At 50.7% G+C, this 21,236-nt stretch overlaps 1 protein-coding gene across 1 annotated transcript in view; it reads left to right on the plus strand.

Annotated features, from left to right (window-relative positions):
* LOC115475501 (cyclin-dependent kinase-like 4) overlaps window positions 1-21,236 on the plus strand; it is a 93,009-nt gene that overhangs the window by 52,524 nt on the left and 19,249 nt on the right. Inside the window, 1 exon segment of the mRNA XM_030211247.1 lies at window positions 4,668-4,740. Coding sequence (XP_030067107.1) covers window positions 4,668-4,740 — 73 coding nt within the window.

The raw sequence follows: 21,236 nt of genomic DNA on the forward strand, positions 1-21,236 counted from the left end.
ATGACTCTGGAGTTGTGGATTTGGCCCTAAAGAAGGCTAAGAGTTCTAGGGAACATGCTTCGGCGCCCCCGGGCAAGGACGCTAGAACCTTAGACTCCTTTGGGAGGAAGGCCTACCATTCCTCTATGCTCGTGTCCAAGATCCAGTCTTACCAGCTCTACACGAGCATACACATGCGGAATAATGTGCGGCAGTTGGCGGGCTTGGTTGATGCTCTTCCCCCTGAGCAAGCCAAGCCTTTTCAGGAGGTGGTCAGGCAGCTGAAGGCGTGCAGAAAATTCCTGGCCAGAGGAGTTTATGACACTTTTGATGTTGCGTCCAGGGCCGCTGCTCAAGGTGTGGTGATGCGCAGGCTCTCATGGCTGCGTGCCGCCGACCTGGAGAATAGAATCCAGCAGCGGATTACGGACTTGCCTTGCCGTGCGGATAACATTTTTGGCGAAAAAGTCGAGCAGGTGGTAGAGTCTCTCCACCAGCGGGACACCGCATTCGACAAGTTCGCCCGCCGGCAGCCTTCAGCTTCTACCTCTACAGGTAGACGATTTTTCGGGGGAAGGAAGACTGTTCCCTATACTTCTGGCAAGCGTAGGTACAATCCTCCTTCCCGACAGCCTGCGGCCCAGGCTAAGCCCCAGCGCGCTCGCTCTCGTCAGCAGCGTGCGAATCAGCAAGGCCCCGCGGCTCCCCAGCAAAAGCAAGGGGCGAGCTTTTGACTGGCTCCAGCAGAGCATAGCCGACATCCAAGTGTCAGTGCCGGGCGACCTGCCTGTCGGAGGGAGGTTGAAAGCTTTTCACCAAAGGTGGCCTCTCATAACCTCCGATCAGTGGGTTCTCCAAATAGTCCGGCAAAGATACACCCTCAATTTGGCCTCTCAACCTCCAAATTGTCCACCGGGAGCTCAGTCCTACAGCTTCCAGCACAAGCAGGTACTTGCAGAGGAACTCTCCGCCCTTCTCAGCGCCAATGCGGTCGAGCCCGTGCCATCCGGGCAAGAAGGGCTGGGGTTCTATTCCAGGTACTTCCTTGTGGAAAAGAAAACAGGGGGGATGCGTCCCATCCTAGACCTAAGGGCCCTGAACAAATATCTCGTAAAAGAAAAGTTCAGGATGCTTTCCCTGGGCACCCTTCTCCCCATGATTCAGCAAAACGATTGGCTATGCTCTCTGGACTTGAAGGATGCCTACACACACATCCCGATACTGCCAGCTCACAGACAGTATCTGCGATTTCAGCTGGGCGCACGCCACTTCCAGTACTGTGTGCTACCCTTTGGGCTCGCCTCTGCGCCCAGGGTGTTCACAAAGTGCCTAGCTGTGGTAGCAGCGGCGCTTCGCAGGCTGGGAGTGCACGTGTTCCCATATCTCGACGATTGGCTGGTGAAGAACACATCCGAGGCAGGAGCCCTGCAGTCCATGCAGATGACTATTCGCCTCCTGGAGCTACTGGGGTTTGTGATAAATTACCCAAAGTCCCATCTTCTCCCAGTGCAGAAACTCGAATTCATCGGAGCCCTGCTGGATTCTCGGACGGCTCGCGCCTATCTCCCAGAGGCGAGGGCCAACAACTTGTTGTCCCTCGTCTCGCGGGTGCGAGCGTCCCAGCAGATCACAGCTCGGCAGATGTTGAGATTGCTGGGCCACATGGCTTCCACAGTTCATGTGACTCCCATGGCCCGCCTTCACATGAGATCTGCTCAATGGACCCTAGCCTCCCAGTGGTATCAGGCCGCCGGGGGTCTAGAGGACGTGATCCACCTGTCCACGAGTTTTCTCGAATCCCTGTATTGGTGGACGATTTGCTCCAATTTGACTCTGGGACGTCCCTTCCAAATTCCTCAGCCTCAAAAAGTGCTGACCACGGATGCGTCTCTCCTGGGATGGGGAGCTCATGTCGATGGGCTTCACACCCAAGGAAGGTGGTCCCTCCAAGAAAGCGATCTACAGATCAATCTTCTGGAGTTGCGAGCGATCTGGAACGCTCTGAAGGCTTTCAGAGATCGGCTGTCCCATCAAATTATCCAAATTCAGACAGACAATCAGGTTGCCATGTACTATGTCAACAAGCAGGGGGGCACCGGATCTCGCCCCCTGTGTCAGGAAGCCGTCAGCATGTGGCTCTGGGCTCGCCGTCAAGGCATGGTGCTCCAAGCCACATATCTGGCAGGCGTAAACAACAGTCTGGCCGACAGGTTGAGCAGGATTATGCAACCTCACGAGTGGTCGCTCAATTCCCGTGTGGTGCGACAGATCTTCCAGGCGTGGGGCACCCCCCTGGTGGATCTCTTCGCATCTCAAGTGAACCACAAGGTCCCTCAGTTCTGTTCCAGGCTTCAGGCCCACGGCAGACTGGCGTCGGATGCCTTCCTCCTGGATTGGGGGGAAGGTCTGCTGTATGCTTATCCTCCCATTCCTCTGGTGGGGAAGACTTTGTTGAAACTCAAGCAAGACCGAGGCACCATGATTCTGATTGCTCCCTTTTGGCCGCGTCAGATCTGGTTCCCTCTTCTTCTGGAGTTATCCTCCGAAGAACCGTGGAGATTGGAGTGTTTTCCGACCCTCATCACGCAGGACGAAGGGGCTCTTCTGCATCCCAACCTCCAGTCCCTGGCTCTCACGGCCTGGATGTTGAGGGCGTAGACTTTGCCTCTTTGGGTCTGCCAGAGGGTGTCTCCCGCATCTTGCTTGCTTCCAGGAAAGACTCCACTAAGAGAAGTTACTTCTTTCATTGGAGGAGGTTTGCCGTCTGGTGTGACAGCAAGGCCCTAGATCCTCGCTCTTGTCCTACACAGACCCTGCTTGAATACCTTCTCCACTTGTCTGAGTCTGGTCTGAAGACCAACTCCGTAAGGGTTCACCTTAGTGCAATCAGTGCATACCATTACCAAGTGGAAGGTAAGCCGATCTCAGGACAGCCTTTAGTTGTTCGCTTCATGAGAGGTTTGCTTTTGTCAAAGCCCCCTGTCAAGCCTCCTACAGTGTCATGGGATCTCAATGTCGTTCTCACCCAGCTGATGAAACCTCCTTTCGAGCCACTGAATTCCTGCCATCCGAAGTACTTGACCTGGAAGGTCATTTTCTTGGTGGCAGTTACCTCGGCTCGTAGAGTCAGTGAGCTTCAGGCCCTGGTAGCCCAGGCCCCTTACACCAAATTTCATCACAACAGAGTAGTCCTCCGCACTCACCCTAAGTTTCTGCCAAAGGTTGTGTCGGAGTTCCATCTGAACCAGTCAATTGTCTTGCCAACATTCTTTCCCCGTCCTCATTCCTGCCCTGCTGAACGTCAGCTGCACACATTGGACTGCAAGAGAGCATTGGCCTTCTATCTGGAGCGGACACAGCCCCACAGACAGTCCGCCCAATTGTTTGTTTCTTTTGATCCCAACAAGAGGGGAGTGGCTGTAGGGAAACGCACCATATCCAATTGGCTAGCAGATTGCATTTCCTTCACTTACGCCCAGGCTGGGCTGGCTCTTGAGGGTCATGTCACGGCTCATAATGTTAGAGCCATGGCAGCGTCGGTAGCCCACTTGAAGTCAGCCACCATGGAGGAAATTTGCAAAGCTGCGACGTGGTCATCTGTCCACACATTCACATCTCATTACTGTCTGCAGCAGGATACCCGACGTGACAGTCGGTTCGGGCAGTCAGTTCTTCAGAACCTGTTTGGGCTTTAGGATCCAACTCCACCCCCCGAGGGCCCTGTTTGTTCTGTTCCAGGCTACACTCTCAGTTAGTTGGTAAATTTTTTAGGTCAATCTCAGTTATGTCCTCGCCGTTGCGAGGCCCAATTGACCAATGTTGTTGTTTTGAGTGAGCCTGGGGGCTAGGGATACCCCATCAGTGAGAACAAGCAGCCTGCTTGTCCTCGGAGAAAGCGAATGCTACATACCTGTAGAAGGTATTCTCCGAGGACAGCAGGCTGATTGTTCTCACAAACCCGCCCGCCTCCCCTTTGGAGTTGTGTCTTCCCTTGAAGTGTATTGTCTTGCTACATACTGGACTGGCCGGCTCGAGCCGGTTTCGGGCGGGAAGACGGCCGCGCATGCGCGGTGCGCGCGGGCGCGCGAGGGCTAGCAAAGGACTTTGCTAGTGAAGTTTCCGATTGGAGGGGCTGCCGTGGACGTCACCCATCAGTGAGAACAATCAGCCTGCTGTCCTCGGAGAATACCTTCTACAGGTATGTAGCATTCGCTTTCTGCGCAGATATGCACTGTTCAGTCTCCGGCTGTGGAAATCGAATTTCTCATTTAATTCATCTACAGCAGACTGCAGCTTTTTTAGACTGTCCGCTAGCGCAGCTGACACAGATTGAGTAATTTCTTGAATCCAGTCCCCAGCCGGCACTATAAACAAAGTTGCCTCCACCGCCATCTTAGTTGTTGGGGTTTTGATCTTGTCCTGAGAAATCCTCGGGGTTTTTATCAGCATACTGCACTGAACAAAAGTAACTCACACGATCTGCTGTGGAAGATGATCTATTTCAGGAAGTTAAATGCTGATCTTAAGCAGTTTTTTGGTACCACTGCCGGAGCTCCACTCTCCCACGTTTTTTCAGGCAGGCTGCATTACGTGACCCAACCAAGTCAGTTCCTTTGGCCTTTGATGAGGAATCTAGCCATAAAATGACCCTTTTAATGAGCAGATCTTTTTCTGTTCTTATTTTTCAGTGTTGCTGATCATATGATTAAAAGTATTGTATGGCAGATTCTTCAAGCAGTCAACTTCTGTCACAAACATCAAGTGAGTAATTCATCCACAGCCTGATGCTCAGAACTGCCATGGTAAGCTAACAGCGCAGAAAATATATCACTGGAACAGCGTAAAAAATTAGCTCGCCAGTGCTCAAAGGAAATGCTATGCAACTTACATGTTAAAGCAAAAGCAAGGGAGGGTAACCTGCTTGGCACATGTGCAAAACAGGTTCACAGTAACCCTTCTCCTATGTGTATGTGCCAGGCACCTGAACATGAAGCACACAATCATGTCTGTTTTCTGAACCTTGAAATATAAGCTTGTCAAATTTTTTAAAACTTGAATTGCTTATATTTAAATGCAGGAAGCAGACGCCAGTGTGTGTTTTCACTTTCAGGTTTGCTCGGACTTTTGCATATTTTTCACTACTGGTGCTCAAGGGCTTGCACTGGCTTCTTTCTGCATCCAAAAACCAACAGATTTTAAAGGGAGAATCATGAGAAATCCTCTCTTCAAACGCCTGCTCCATGCTGGTGTAATTTTTTTACAGTGGTAAGGTGGCTTTGTTTTGTGCGCTGTTCTCTGAACATTGGGATGGAATAGGAAATGACCTCATCAACATGGATTTGATTACATTAGCATGCTATTTGCACTAATCTCTGGCGCACTCGTTTCCCACATTAGAGCATCCTGCCCTCACTATTACAGCCACTAATGGCCTCTTGTACCCGTGTTTGCTTCTGAGCATCGGGTGGGGCATATGCTTGAACAGTTAGAAATGTAAATAATTCATCAGGTACTGGGGAATGTGAAAATAATGTGACACAGAGGGGCTCTTTATTAAGCTGTAGTAAAATTTGCAGTTACTGTGGCTTAACGCAGGACTTTACTGCACAGTAGCTGCAAATTTAACTCAGCAGCTAGTGGGGGACTTTCCCAGCACACCCTTTAAAAAGGTCCCATGTTAAACTATGCATTAGCAGGTGATAATCAGTGTGAAGTTAAGGCATCGGAAAGATCTGTGTAAGACAATATTCAGCAAAGGGTGCTCAGCGCCAAGCGCTGTTTGCTGAATACTGTCTTAGCGTGGATCTTGCGTCTAACTTTGGGTGCTGCACTTACGCATCCTGAAACCTGGTGTAAATCCTGGAGCGCAACTTTTGGAAGTTGTGTGTGGAACTGACCCTATGCTGTAACATTACAACTACTGGGAATGCCCCTGACCTGCCCATGTCCCTCCCATAGCTACGCCCCCTTTTGAGTTGCATGCTAGAAAAGTTAGTTGCACTGGCATAGTTTTGAGCGCGAATCACATTCACCCGTAACGCCTAATTTTTGCCATTTAACTCCAATTATAGATTATCATCTAATTAACTAGTTTGCGCACAGATCCATGTCCAATTTGAGAGCCCAACTTTGGACAGCGTATGTAGAATCTGGGGGTTAGTGCCTCCTAATTAGGAGGTGGAAAGTGGTTCTGCGTTAACTCCATGTTAGTGCGTGGTAAATGCAGCACTCTACTAAATCCCTTCCATATTCCCCAATACTAAAAGCACTTAACACATGGTTTAACATGCGGTAGGTGCTAAATTACTGCAAAGCCCCTTAAGGCAGTTACCATGTGGTAAACCATGCATTACGTGCTTAACACAGTTAGTAGAAGAGGCCCATAATGTGAATAATTCTTACAAAATGGGAAACTTGTCAGATTTGACCCAGAGTTTGAGATTGTTGACCTCACTGTGGGTCACAGGTAGTTCTCTACCCTATACTCTATCCTGTGTAATATCTTGCAAGAGGAGACCTTGGGGCTGGGGCAGTGCTGCACATGAGGATCTGCTGTGACCTGGGTAAGCTAGTGAGAGCACATGAAGAGCCACAAGTAGGTAGAGTTTTAGCTCCCTCACTGAGCAAGTGATGGCTGACACAGTACTGCGCATAAGTGAATCCTACCATTACGTACTGTTACGTAATTACCTGTGATTTAGAGATAATTGGCAAAATATCATGCACTGGGGGTATCACTGCCTCTTGTGTGAGTTAGTGACAGCTGCTGCAGTGCCACATGTGGTAAGCAACTGAAATGATGGCTGACATGATATGGTTTACTACTGCCTGTGGGAACTAGTGACAACTGGTAAATGTGTGCATGAGGAAAGCCGTCATGTCTTGTGTTATTTAGTAGTTGTCAGCACAGTGCCATGCCCGAATGGAGCTGTGACATCTTGTATCACTAGTAGTATCTGATACAGGAGGGGAGTTCCTGCAGCTTGCAGCAATTATACAAGAGGAAAGTAAGTGGTCATTCATGAAGGAAGTCAGTAGTGCAGCATATAAGAAGAGCCGATGGCTGCTGTATGTAAAGAGGAAGTAGGTGGAAACTTGAGGCATGGATGGAATGCAGTCTTAGAGAAGGTATTTTAGAGCTTATCAGTTTTGCAAATTGGGCAACACCTATTGTAATGGAAAAACCATATGTTTGTGATGGCAACTGTGTGATCAGGAGCACCAGTGCTTAATTTCTAGAATGGGGGGGGGGGGGGGGGGGGGGGGAACAGCCTGAAATGCAGTTCAACCACTTCTTTTCATACTCCAGAGAAGTGATGGTATTCTGTTCCAGTCCCTTTTTCCCAGGCACTCTGCAGGGAGGAGAAGGGGATAGGGTGAGCCTGGAGTATAGCAGAGAACAGTCACTCTACTCCCTAATTCAGTTTGGTGCTTCTGTCCTTGGCCATCCCACCTAGCCCCTCTCTTGCACAGCTGCACTTCCCTGAGGAGCTCCATTTTAGACCGCCAAGATGCCTTCCTCTTCATTAAGCAGCAGCTGTCATCTGAAGTACTTCTGATACTCGAGTGAAAAGCAGCCCCTGATTCTCTTGACACTACCATGTGCATACGTAAAATACTGAGTCACAAGAAGCAAGAGGAAACTGACTCTCTAGTTGCGTGCTAGCAAGATAATTGCCATATAATGGTTTACAAATTGATATGTGATGGCTATCATATTGGGAGTCACAAATAGGTTCTTCAGAAGGATACACTGCTTGTTACAGCTGCCACCTCCTGAGGGAAGCCATGTCCGTAATGCAAGGAAGAAAGGAAAGGTGAAAAGGCCATGTGAAATGAACAAAGATAAGCGTAAATCAGTGGATAGGGAAACAAAAATCAAAGACCAAAAGCAAGTGGTTAGAGCAGCAGGCTGAGAACCCTGGAAGTCAGGATTCAAATCCCTCTGACATTCCTTGTGACCATGGGCACCCTCCATTGTTTCAGGTACAGACTTAGAGGTAGATTTACTAATCTGCATTAATTCATGTTAGTGCTTTTTTAGTGGAATCCTGTTTACTACTAATGCACGTTAAATGGTAGTAACTCATTGTGATGCATTAACACAGGTTAGTAAATGTAGCCCTCTGGGGCAGGGAAATACCTACTGTACTTGAATAGATCACTTAACCCTCCATTGCCCCATGTAAGCCGCATTGAGCCTGCCATGAGTGGGAAAGCGCGGGGTACAAATGTAACAAAAATAAATAAAAATAAATATAACTTGCCTAGAACTCCGGTTTGGAAAAACAAGTAATTAAAGAAGTAGAAATGGAGGAGGAAGTGACATTACTGTGCAAAATGGCAGCCTAGATTCGTTGCTTCCGCTCCTCGCACCCATTTAACTGCAGAATCCTAGGCCCTCAGCTCCTTTTCGCACGCTAAATAATTGCCTGTGAAGCTGTTGAGCATTGGCAAACATGAGCAAAGCCTCTTGTGCCTGGAAAAAGGAGATGGAACGGCTGCCAGGCTGAGAAGGGAACAAGGCCGCGAACCGCCATGTGTCACCAGCGCTCCTCTCTCCGTCCGACTCAGACTCTGTGCTCTCCTTGGCGGAGACGAGGTTGCCCCCCATAAAAAAAGGTATTTCAAGTGAATTGCGCAAATTCCTGTCCAGAATCCAAGCAGATAGTAAAGCCTCCAAAGAGGAGATTTTGGAGCGCATGGACACGTTAAGCTCAGACCTCCGAGAGCTGGGGGGAAGGGTAGAGGACGTTGAACTGAAGCTGGATGAACATGCGGAGTTACTTCACACACACACTGCCAGCATTCAGGACCTGGAGAAGAAGAGTGAAATCTTTGTGTGCCAATCTGAGGTGGGCGCGGTCCCAGTTGAGCTGGAGAGAGCACATCAATCGCTGGGGCAGCGCTTGGAACAAAGGCCGCGAGACATAATTGCATGCTTTCTCAAATATACAGATAAAGAAATTATTCTTACCCGAGCACGAAAAAAGCCTGATTTAGAGTATGGAGAATCCAAGATTGCTGTGTTTCAGGATCTCTCACAGTACACGTTGCAGCAGAGGAGTTTGATGAAACTGGCCTTAGACATATTGAACAAGGAACAAATAATACAGATGGGGCTTTCCGTTTTCACTGAACTTTGTTTTGAAAGGTGTAAAGTATCAAGTACAGTCCCTGACAGGAGCCTGGGAGTCCTTGCACGCTGTGAGGATGGTGGCCTCGGCTACGCCTCCGAATGCATTGGCTCCAGCAACGAAAGCTAAGCTTCAAAGATGGCAGAGGGTTCCCGAATCCTCCAGAAAGAACAATCTGAAAGTAGCAGCTTCAGTTGCGGAGACCTGAACTGGTTTGCGATAGTCGTTCAGTGAACGATATATATTACTTTAGAAGAAGTGGGCCTTGAAGAAAGTACAATGGGAGGCGTTTTAGTCCCGCTAAATTTGATTCCTCCTAATAGTAGTGGGGTCACATATATGCTTCTGTACAATTTGGTTAGCTATGTTATAATTAGTCCTGATATGGGTGGTTGGGTTATGAATATTGTTTGGGAGGGCAGAGGCTCTTGGAGGGTAGTTATGTGAGAGAAGTGGTGGGGGGGGGGGGGGGAGATGAGTAGGAGAGTGGACTGTTGATGTCTAGAGTGTGGTTGTATGAGGTTATGGCTGGAGTTGTTTGGCTGGATGTATGTATGAGAGGGGAGGAAGGAGGGGATGTTTCAGTGATGGTAGAGTTTGAAAGGGGTGGGGGGTGAGGCTGGGATGTCAGGTGCGCGGTGGCTTAGTTCCTTGACTTCCCATTCAGGGGTCATTTGTCCTCTGTCTGGTGAACGAGGTGGAGTGGATGGGTGGCTAGAGAGGGTGGGTAGGGTACGGGTTGGAGATGAACAGAGGGATTTGAACACATGTAATATTCCAGCTTGAGAGGTACACTGTGTTGAGATGAATAGGTTCCTAGATTTGCATGAGAATATAGGTATGCCTTGTAATACCACTAAACGATGAGCGCTGATTTAAAGATTCTGTCTTATAATGTCAAAGGCCTTAATATGCCTCAGAAGCGGCAGAAGCTTTTCAAGGAACTGTCACAGCTTAGACCACATACAGTATTCTTGCAGGAGACGCATTTCCGCAGAGTGCATGAAAGGCTTCTTTCTCACTCCAGTTATCCCACTGCTTGCTTTGCCTCATTTGTTGAAGCCTCTAAGAAATGTGGAGTGGCTGTGTTGATACATTCTTCAATACCAGCTCGAGTAGTTAAGATTAAAAGGGACCCGGGTGGGCGTGTTTTATTTGTACACATTATCACTGATGAAGTAGCTATCACCCTGGCATCAATATATGCTCCAAATGACCATCAGGAGGCCTTCTATGCTTGAGTGAGGACTTCTCTTTCCCCATTTATTCAAGGTTCCTTGATCCTGGGAGGGGATTTCAACGCAGTAATGAATCAGACCCTAGATCGTACAGGGGTCTCCCTCAACGTGGACACTAAGCAGTCGCTAGCACTGGGTTCTTTATCTCATTCGCTGGGAACCTTGGACATATGGCAACTTGCACGTGTGATCGGGACTACACTTATTACTCCCCTATGCACGATTCATACTCGCGCATTGACTATATTTTCTTGGACACCAACCTAGTGGAGAGGGGGCCGGAGGTGGGAATTGGTAGCATTACTATATCGGACCATGTGCCAATATGGGTCTCTACCATTTATTAGGGTAGAGATTAAGGATAAAAGATGGACTTTGAATGCTAATGTTTTACAGGATGTCAAAGTGGTGGAGGGCTATAGGACATTGTTAAAAGAATATTTGGAGGTTAATATCGACTCGGGCCCACCATTAAGTACAGTTTGGGACGCTATGAAGGCGGTATCTAGGAGATACTTTTTGCAAGTCGCTAGTAAGCATGCCCGCCTACAGAGGGTCCAGCTAGCAACCTGCTTGGATAAAATTCATCGCTTGGAGGCTAGCCACAAGGAAAGAGGTAGCCCCCAAACAATGCAAGAGCTACATAGTCTAAGTCTTCTACTAGACTCCATTTACTCGGAGCAGCTTAGCACGTTGCAAGTGAGAAACAAGGTTTGCTCTTATGAATTTGCTAACAAAGCTGGGCATATCCTTGCCATACGGTTGCGTAAGCAAAATGTTAACTGTACATTCCATATCATCAAGCTGATCAATCCATAGACTGGTGGGTTGTGTCCATCTACCAGCAGGTGGAGATAGAGAGCAAACTTTTGCCTCCCTATATGTGGTCATGTGCTGCCGGAAACTCCTCAGTATGTTCTCTATCTCAGCAGGTGGTGGTCACACACAGCAGCAGCTCTGGCTAGGCCTCCAAGCCTAATTTTTAGGTTTTGTTGAGTGCCTGGGGTTGAGGGCTCTTTTGAGCAAGTGCAAACCTGGTGGTGCCAGGTCCCTCCTTTTCTCCCCCCTCCCGCTGGCTCCGTTAAAAAAAAAAAAAAAATTTTGAACGTCCTTAAAGGCGTTTATTTAGACGTTTATTTAAGCGTCTATTGCAGCTACTCACTGGGACACCAGGTCGTTACAGCTCGGAGCGGACAGCAGGTAATTTTTACCTTTTTATAGCGGGCAGGGGGTTCCCCGATTCTTCTCCTCGTGGCATATGGCGTCGGAGGGCGAGGGCGCAAAGGGTCGCTCCCCGGATCGCTGGAGCGCTTCTAGAGGGGATGCGGGGGTCTTCAAGCCTGATTCGCCCTTGTTGGGTGACAGTTTCGTGACCGATGTATGTCCCGGTCCTTCCTCCGGCGTGGCGGTTTTTCCCGCCATAAACGCCCATCCCCCGCTCCTCGCCTCCGCCATCTTGGCCGGCCACGCGGCTCGGACGGCTTCTTCTTGGGCCGCCCTTGAGGTTGGAGACATTAATGCCATGAACGCCCTTAATTTGGGCGACGGCACAAAAGCGGCTAAAGTTAAGAGCCGTTCTTCCCGCGCGGCTCCTTCGCGGAGTGTCGCGCCGGACGCCATCTTGGATGCGCAGCATGTCTCTCCCCCGCTCTTGCGAGCGCCGGTTGAGGGTGCGTCTAGGGCTGTTGCCCAGGCTGCGGAAGTGCACAGTCTGGGGGGTTTCTCCCCCGAGTTTGTTTTGCTGCTGCATCAGGCCTTCCTCATGCACAACGCTGCCCCTGCTCCCTCGTCTGGTAAAGAGGTTGAGGTTCCCAGAGGCAAACGCCCTCGGGTTGATTCCCAGGCCTTGGAGGAATTTGTCTCCTCCGATGTGGATGAGGGCAGCGTGTCTGAGGTCTCCCAACGGTCCTTTGCGGATTCCTTGGAGGAGACGGATCCCCGCTCGGTTGGAGCGGATGACCCCTCTGCAGCGCGGCTTTTTAGCCCAGAGGATTTGCCCAACCTGTTGCTACAGGCCATGGACACTTTGAAGATTTCCTCTCCGGAGGACGTCTCTCCCTCAGCCCCTGTTGGCTCTGCCATTATGCTGGGGACGAAGCGCCCGCCTAGAACCTTCCACGTGCATGATGCTATGCACACCTTAATTTCGGCTCAATGGGATGTCCCAGAAGCGAGCCTTAAAGTGGCTAGGGCTATGTCCCGCCTCTATCCTTTGGCTGTGAGTGAACGTGAGGCCTATCTGTGGCCTACCGTGGATTCTTTAATCACTGCGGTGACTAAGAAAACGGCGTTGCCGGTGGAAGGTGGCACGGCCCTAAAGGACGCCCAAGACAGAAGATTGGAGGCGGCCTTAAGGTCGTCCTATGAGGCTACTGCTTTAAATTTGCAGGCCTCAGTTTGCGGTTCCTATGTGGCCAGGGCGTGCCTGACTATGGTGCGGCGGGCTTCCCCCTCGGATTCTTCCTTGAGGGATGATTGGCCGGCCCTGGAATCGGGCTTAGCCTATTTGGCAGACTTGCTGTATGATGTCTTGAGAGCCTCAGCTAAAGGCATGGCTCAGACAATCTCTGCGCGGCGGTGGCTTTGGCTGAAGCATTGGTCTGCTGACCACGCCTCTAAATCCCGCCTGGCTAGATTGCCTTTTAAAGGCAAGCTGCTCTTTGGGGTCGAGCTGGACAAAATCGTGACCGATCTCGGCACGTCTAAGGGCAAGAAGTTACCAGAGGTCAGGGCTCGAGCTAGTGCTCGCCCCGGTACCTCCAGAGGACGGTTTCAGGAAGCCCGTCGGTACCGCCCGGGCAGGTCGGGCTCTTCTGCCTCCTCTTCCTTTAAGAGGACCTTCTCCCCCAAGCAGCGTTCCTTTCGCAGAGACCGCCGTCCCGGAGGTGCTCCCTCCGGTCCTCCCCCAGGGTCTCGTACCCAATGACGGGGTCTTGGTCCACGCCCCAGTGCAGATTGGAGGACGGCTGTCCTCGTTTCTGGGCGAGTGGACCACAATAACTTCAGACGCTTGGGTGCTGGAAGTCATCAGAGACGGCTACAAGCTAGAGTTCTGCCGACCCTTAAGAGACGGGTTTGTACTCTCTCCCTGCAAGTCTCCGGTCGAAGCTGTGGCAGTGCAGCAGACCTTGGACAATCTCATCCGCCTGGGGGCGGTCGTTCCGGTGCCAGAAAATCAGCTTGGCAAGGGACGTTACTCCATTTACTTTGTGGTACCAAAGAAAGGAGGTTCTGTCCGGCCTATCCTCGACCTCAAGGGGGTCAATCGGGCCTTGAAAGTTCGGCACTTTCGCATGGAGACTCTCCGCTCTGTTATAGCGGCAGTGAAGGCAGGGGAGTACCTGGCATCCTTGGACATCAAGGAAGCGTACTTGCATATTCCCATCTGGCCTCCTCATCAACGCTTCCTGCGTTTTGCAGTACTGGGCCGACACTTCCAGTTCAGAGCCCTCCCGTTCGGGTTGGCTACTGCTCCGCGGACCTTCTCCAAAGTAATGGTGGTCATCGCGGCCTTCCTGAGGAAGGAAGGAGTACAAGTCCATCCTTATCTGGACGACTGGTTGATCCGAGCCCCCTCTTATGCAGAGTGCGGCAAAGCTGTGAACCGGGTGGTTGCTCTTTTGAGCTCCCTGGGATGGATCATCAACTGGGAGAAAAGCCAGCTGCGCCCCACTCAGTCCCTGGAGTATCTGGGAGTTCGATTCGACACCCAAGTGGGCAGAGTGTTCCTGCCAGACAATCGGATTGTCAAGCTTCAGGCTCAGGTGAACCAGTTCCTAGTAGCCTCTCCTCTTCGGGCTTGGGACTATGTGCAGCTGTTGGGCTCTATGACGGCCACGATGGAAGTAGTGCCCTGGGCCAGGGCTCATATGAGACCACTTCAACACTCTCTGCTGCAGCGCTGGACGCCGGTGTCGGAGGATTATGCTGTGCACCTTCCCTTGGGCCCAGCAGTGCGCAAGGCGCTGAGCTGGTGGACGCAGATGGACAAGTTGTCTGCAGGAATGCCTCTGGTGCCCCCAGAGTGGATTGTCGTCACGACGGACGCTTCCTTGTCGGGCTGGGGAGCCCACTGCTTGGGAAGGACAGCGCAGGGACTCTGGTCTCCTGCAGAGGCAAAGTGGTCTATCAACCTCCTGGAACTCAGAGCCATTCGGTTGGCGCTTTTGGAGTTCATCCCGGTACTGGCGTTGAAACCAGTACGGGTTCTGTCGGACAATGCCACGGCTGTGGCCTATGTCAACCGCCAGGGAGGTACCAAGAGCGCCCCTCTAGCCAAGGAGGCTATGAATCTATGCCAGTGGGCGGAAGCGAACCTGGAGCAGCTTTCAGCGGCCCACATTGCCGGAGTCATGAATGTCAAGGCGGACTTTCTCAGTCGCCATACCTTGGAGCCCGGAGAGTGGCAGCTATCTGCTCAGGCGTTCTTGGACATCACGAAGCGCTGGGGCCAGCCGAGCCTAGATCTGATGGCGTCATCGGCCAATTGCCAAGTGCCGCGCTTCTTCAGCAGAGGACGGGACCCTCGATCCCTGGGAGTAGATGCTCTTCTCCAACAGTGGCCGACACAAGAGCTTCTCTATGTGTTCCCGCCCTGGCCCATGTTGGGCAGGGTGCTAGACCGGGTGGCAAAGCATCCCGGCAGGGTAATCCTGGTGGGTCCGGATTGGCCCAGACGTCCCTGGTATGCGGACTTGATCAGGCTCTCAGTCGACGATCCTCTGCGACTGCCAGTGGAGCAGGGCCTGTTACATCAGGGGCCCGTGGTGATGGAGGATCCCTCCCCCTTTGGTCTTACGGCCTGGCTATTGAGCGGCAGCGTCTGAGGAAGAAGGGCTTCTCAGACAAGGTCATCGCCACTATGCGGAGAGCGAGGAAGCGCTCTACTTCTACTGCTTACGCCAGGGTTTGGCGTATCTTTGCAGCGTGGTGTGAAGCAGGCTCACTTTCTCCCTTCACTGCTCCAATTTCTTCGGTGTTGGCGTTCCTGCAAGAAGGTCTAGAGAAAGGCCTGTCGCTCAGTTCCCTTAAAGTCCAGGTAGCGGCTCTGGCTTGCTTCAGGGGCCGCCTGAAGGGTGTTTCCCTGGCTTCGCAGCCAGATGTGGTGCGCTTTCTCAAGGGAGTTAATCACCTGCGCCCTCCTCTGCACTCAGTGGTGCCTGCGTGGAATCTCAACCTGGTGCTAAGAGCATTGCAGAAGCCGCCTTTTGAACCCTTGTCGAGGGCATCTCTGAAAGACCTGACGTTGAAAGCAGTCTTTTTGGTGGCTATCACTTCAGCCAGAAGAGTTTCCGAGCTCCAGGCGCTCTCTTGTCGAGAGCCTTTTCTGCAGTTCACTGAGGCAGGAGTGACTATTCGCACAGTGCCTTCCTTCCTGCCCAAGATTGTTTCTCGATTCCATGTGAATCAGCAGCTCTGTCTCCCTTCCTTTCGTAGGGAGGACTACCCAGAGGAGTACTCTGCTCTTAAATATCTGGATGTGAGACGAGTCATCATCAGATACTTGGAAGTGACCAATGATTTCCGGAAGTCAGATCATCTGTTTGTCCTGTGTGCAGGTCCTCGTAAGGGTCTGCAGGCTGCTAAGCCTACAGTGGCAAGATGGGTCAAGGAAGCCATTGCAGCGGCTTATGTGGCCGCGGGGAAGGTGCCGCCTATCCAGCTGAAGGCTCACTCCACCAGAGCTCAGGCGGCCTCGATGGCAGAGGCCGGATCCGTCTCCTTGGAAGAGATATGCAAGGCGGCGACTTGGGCTTCGGCTCATACATTCTCCAAGCATTACCGTTTGACTGTGGCTGCACGGGCGGAGGCCCGGTTTGGAGCTTCAGTGTTGAGGTCAGGGATTTCAATGTCCCGCCCTGGGTGAGTACTGCTTCGGTACATCCCACCAGTCTATGGATTGATCAGCTTGATGATATGGAAGGTAAAATTATGTATAATCATACCTGATAATTTTCTTTCCATTAATCATAGCTGATCAATCCATAGCCCCTCCCAGATATCTGTACTGTTTTTATTCTGGTTGCATTTCAGGTTCAAGTTTAGTCTTCAGTTACTTCAGAAAGACTTCGTGTTCAAGTTTTTTCACTTGGATTCTTCAAGAGTTAAGACGAGTTTGTGTTACAGTGAGCTGCTGCATTCCTCTCCCCTCCGTTTTACGGGGCTGGATTGAGACTTAAAATTCTGCCGGCACTCCCTCCCGCTTCGTGCGGCTGTAGGGCAGCTTTGTACCCTTCCCGCTTCGGCGGTGTTAGGGTCAGTCAGCTCCTCCCGCGGTTGCGGTTGCAGGATAAGCCAGATCCCCCCGCATCGGCGGGTGTGGTGTCCCTCCCCCCGCTCCGCGGGGATGAGCTGGACGGATTCCCCTCCCCCACTTGTGTGGGGATGAGCTGGGTTAATTCCCCTCCCCCGTTTCGGCGGTGGTGAGCTGGGCAGAGTGGCCCTTCGTGGGTGTAATTCTCTAAGTGCTGAGTCCTGCGGATGGAGCTTTGATATCGACATACTGAGGAGTTTCCGGCAGCACATGACCACATATAGGGAGGCAAAAGTTTGCTCTCTATCTCCACCTGCTGGTAGATGGACACAACCCACCAGTCTATGGATTGATCAGCTATGATTAATGGAAAGAAAATGATCAGGTATGATTATACATAATTTTACCGTAGTGCATATCAGAGACGGTAGGGGTAGCTTGTTGAACACTTCAACACGAATATGGCAGCGTTTTAGGCAGTTTTATCAGGACTTGTACTCGCAGGAGAGCCACCCTACTCCAGAGGCCATTACAGAGTACTTGGCATCTTGTAACCTCCCTTCGCTAACCCCAGCGCAGATGGCAAACCTGGAAAAACTGATAACACCATTAGAGATACAAAAGGCCATTAAAAGTCTTCCCTCGCATAAGTCACCGGATCTAGGTGGGTTCCCAAACGAGTATTACAAGAGGTTTGCTCCAGAGCTGGCTCCGCTTCTTGCCGATTTACTTAATCTTATCAGAACCGGAGCAACCTTACCCCTCTCAATGATGGAGGCTTGGATTGCAGTAATACCAAAACCAGATAAAGACCACACTGAACGTGCCTCCTACTGGCTGATATCTATCGTGAATGCTGATGTTAAGATTTTAGCAACCGTTTTAGCAAATCGTTGGGCTCCCCTTCTGCTATCGCTTATGCATCCAGATCAAGTGGGGTTTGTGCCTCAGCGACAAGCAATGGATAATATTAGGCGAGTGGTGGATTTAATGTATTTAGCTAAAAGAGATCAGAAACCCATGTGTCTACTCAGCTTGGATGCAGAGAAGGCTTTTGACAAGGTCCATTGGCCTTTTATGTATCAGGTAATGAAAGCTTTTGGGATAGGACCCCTGTTTTGTGGCTGGATCCAGGCTTTTTATTACTCTTCCAAAGCTTGTGTGCGAGTAAACGGGGGTGATTTGGAACTGTTCACGTTGCACAGAGGGACTCGTCAGGGATGGCCCTTGTCTCCCTTGCTTTTTGCCATGGTTATGGAGCCTTGTGCGACAAAGGTGCATTTGAGCCCTGACATTACTGGTGTTTGCCTAGCGGGGAGAGAGCACAAATTGGCACTTTTTGCTGACGATGTCTTGCCGTCAGTGACTCGCCCTTTAACTACATTTTCCAATCTCTTGCAAATTATTGGCGACTATTCGGTGGTGTCGGGGTTCAAAATCAATATGGCTAAATCTGAGGCTCTAAACGTCACTCTTCCTGTGGAGCTGGTGACCTCTTTGAAAACCTCCTCATTTTGCTGGGCAACTTAGGGAATTCGCTATCTGGGTGTGTTTTTGACTCCTCGCTTCTCTGACCTATTCTCAGCAAACTACACGGGACTGGTTAAAACTCTATCTGCAGACTTGGAAAGGTGGGAAGATTTGACTCTCTCTTGGTTTGGAAGAATAGCTACTGTCAAGATGAACATCTTACCTTGTCTGCTGTATTTGTTTCAGGTGCTCCCCTTGAAGATGCCTAGGAGGTTCCTTTCTAATTTACAAGATCGTTTTGTACTCTTTATCTGGGCTGGTGGACGTCAGCATCTATCGCGTTCATTCCTTTATCAAGATAGGAAGAAGGGAGGGCTGGGAGTCCCTAACATTAATTGGTATTATAGAGCAGCTCAGGCGCGTGCAGCAATAGAGTGGTATCATGCACATCCCCATAAACTATGGATCCACTTGGAACAATCCTCATTGGGCTTAAGACTGTTAGGTGCACTTATGTGGCCTCCGCATAAATATAGATCCCTGGGGGGGGTTCCCGTCTATACATACTACTTTCTGGGATAGTCTTTTTCCATATCGGAATCGTGTCTTATCTCACCTGTCACCCATAGCTTTCAATCCCTTGTTTCCTTCCGGGAACATGCAGGGTGTGTTCACGCAATGGTACAATGAGGGTTTTAGAACCTGGGGTCAGTTGTTTGAGGAGGATTCCATGTTAACATTTCCTGCCCTTGTGGAGGAGTACATCTGTCCACTCAGCAATCGTATGGGAAAATTCCTTTCTGGAGGACTTATGTGAGGACTCCAAGACCACTAGAGGCCTGATAACTTGCTTATATAAGTACCTCAGTACACATTCTCCAATTTACATTCTTCACAGGAGAGGATGGCAGCGGGAGTTGGATCTGGAGTTGAGAGATGACGAGTGGGAAGCAATGGAAAAGGCTTTGGCGAGGGTGTCTCTTTATGTACCCTTTAAGGAAAATGCTGTAAAAGTTTTATTTAGATGGTACTTAACACCTGCTCGTCTCCAGCACATATACCTGCAGTGTCGGGCATATCTTGGAGAGAATGTGGTGAAATTGGTACAATGGGTCATATATGGTGGTCCTGTGTAAAAATCCAGGCTTTTTGGAAAACGATACATTGTAGACTGCAGAAATGGCTGGGGTATTCACTTCCCTTGCACCAGGTTTTTTTTTCCTTTTTCCCAAAAAACTCCCAGGGCTAGAACCTTCTCAAGCCGTCTTGGTGCGGCATGCTGTGAGTGCAGCCCGAGTAATAGTTGCTTCCAATTGGAAACAGTCCACCGTGCCCTCGCTGGTGAAATGGCTCAATAAGATGTGGTATATTTGTGAACTGGAGCGTCTCTTAGCAGAGCGTCGACATCAGAGGTGTAAATAGGAGACCATCTGGGAACTTTTCATCTCTCAGTGCTCAGTTTGAACAATGTGTGACCTGGATAGGATAATGGTTATACCTTCTGGTTTGGGGGAGAGAGAGTGGGTTGGGGAGGGTGGAAGGGTGGTGGGATACGAAATACTCTTTAAAAAAAAAAAAAGACTTGAAGTTATCCTAAGCCAGTGATGGCAAACCTTTCAGAGACCGAGTGCCCAAACAGCAACCCAAAATCTAATTATTTATCGCGAAGTGCCGGTACTCATTATGGGCGGGTTCCCCACATATGACTCCACCCCTATGATAGCCACAACCCCTTACACCAGCCGTGGCACATATAAACAGACATCATTGAAAATATTATACTAGTATAGAAGAAAAAAATAACATGATTTTCTTTCATTATAAATCATTTCTGTAAGTTGTTACAGCTCCAGTATACCCAGTGCAAAATAAGACAGCAGATGTAAATTCTCAAATTGGACATATTCCAAACACTAAAATGAAAATAAAATGATTTTTTCTACCTTTGTTGTCTGGTGATTTTATTTTTCTATCCATACTGGTCCTAGTCGCTGATTCTGGTGATTTTATTTTTCTATCCATACTGGTCCTAGTCGCTGATTCTGCTGCTCTCTATCTGTTCTCTTAACTCAGTTTCCAGGTCTTCCTTTCCATTTATTTCTTTACTTTCCTCCTTTCTTCTTCATTTCTTGCCCTCCATCCATGTCCAGCAACCCTCCTCTCCCCTCCAGCCACAAATGTCCAGCCACCCTCCTCTCCCCCTGCCCTCCCCTCCAGCCACCCATGTCCAGCCTCCCTCCCACCCAGCACCAGGCCTCCCACCCAGCAACAAGCCTCCCTACCTCCCACCCAGCACCAGGGCTGCCACCCACCCAGCACCAGGCCACCCACCCAGCACCAGGCCATCCACCCACCCAGCACTCCCACCCAAGCACCAGACTGCCTCCCTCCCACCCAAGCACCAGGCCACCCACCCAGGCCATCCACCCACCCAGCACTCCCCCCCAAGCACCAGGACTGCCTGCCACCCACCCAGCACCAGGCCACCCACCCAGCACCAGGCACCAGGCCTCCCTCCCACCCACCCGGCAGCAGGTACCAGGCCACCCTCCCACCCGGCACCAGCCCGCCCGGCCTCCATCCCTCCCTCCAAGCAGGAAATTTAAAAGTCTTCCCTTGTCGGGGTTAAGGCAGCGTCAGCAGTAACAGTGAAAAGCGTGCTGCTGGTTCGGCGCGCCTTCAGCCTTCCGTCTCTCAAACTCTGGTCCCGCCCTCATTTCCTGTTAGGGTGGGACCAGAGCTTGAGAGACGGAAGGCTGAAGGCGCGCCGAACCAGCAGCACGCTTTTCACTGTTACTGCTGACGCTGCCTTAACCCCGACAAGGGAAGACTTTTAAATTTCGTGCTCGGAGGGTGGGCGGGCTGGTGCCGGGTGGAAGGGAGGGATCGAGGGAGGAATGCCTGATGCCGGGTGGGAGGGAGGGATCGAGGGAGGAATGCCGAGTGGGAGCGAGGGAGGGCTGGAAATGGCTGAGGCGACGGGCAGCGTGCATGCCAACAGAGAGGGCTCTGCGTGCCCTCTCTGGCACGCGTGCCATAGGTTCGCCATCACTGCCCTAAGCTGTATTAGGGGTGTTTAAACTGGTGGAAAAGTTTCCTTGTTTGTATACTTCTTACATTGCTATTATATATTTGTTTAAGTAAGATAAGAGAATGATG

The sequence above is a fragment of the Microcaecilia unicolor genome, chromosome 8 (assembly GCF_901765095.1).
Source record: "Microcaecilia unicolor chromosome 8, aMicUni1.1, whole genome shotgun sequence".
NCBI classification, from domain to species: domain Eukaryota; kingdom Metazoa; phylum Chordata; class Amphibia; order Gymnophiona; family Siphonopidae; genus Microcaecilia; species Microcaecilia unicolor.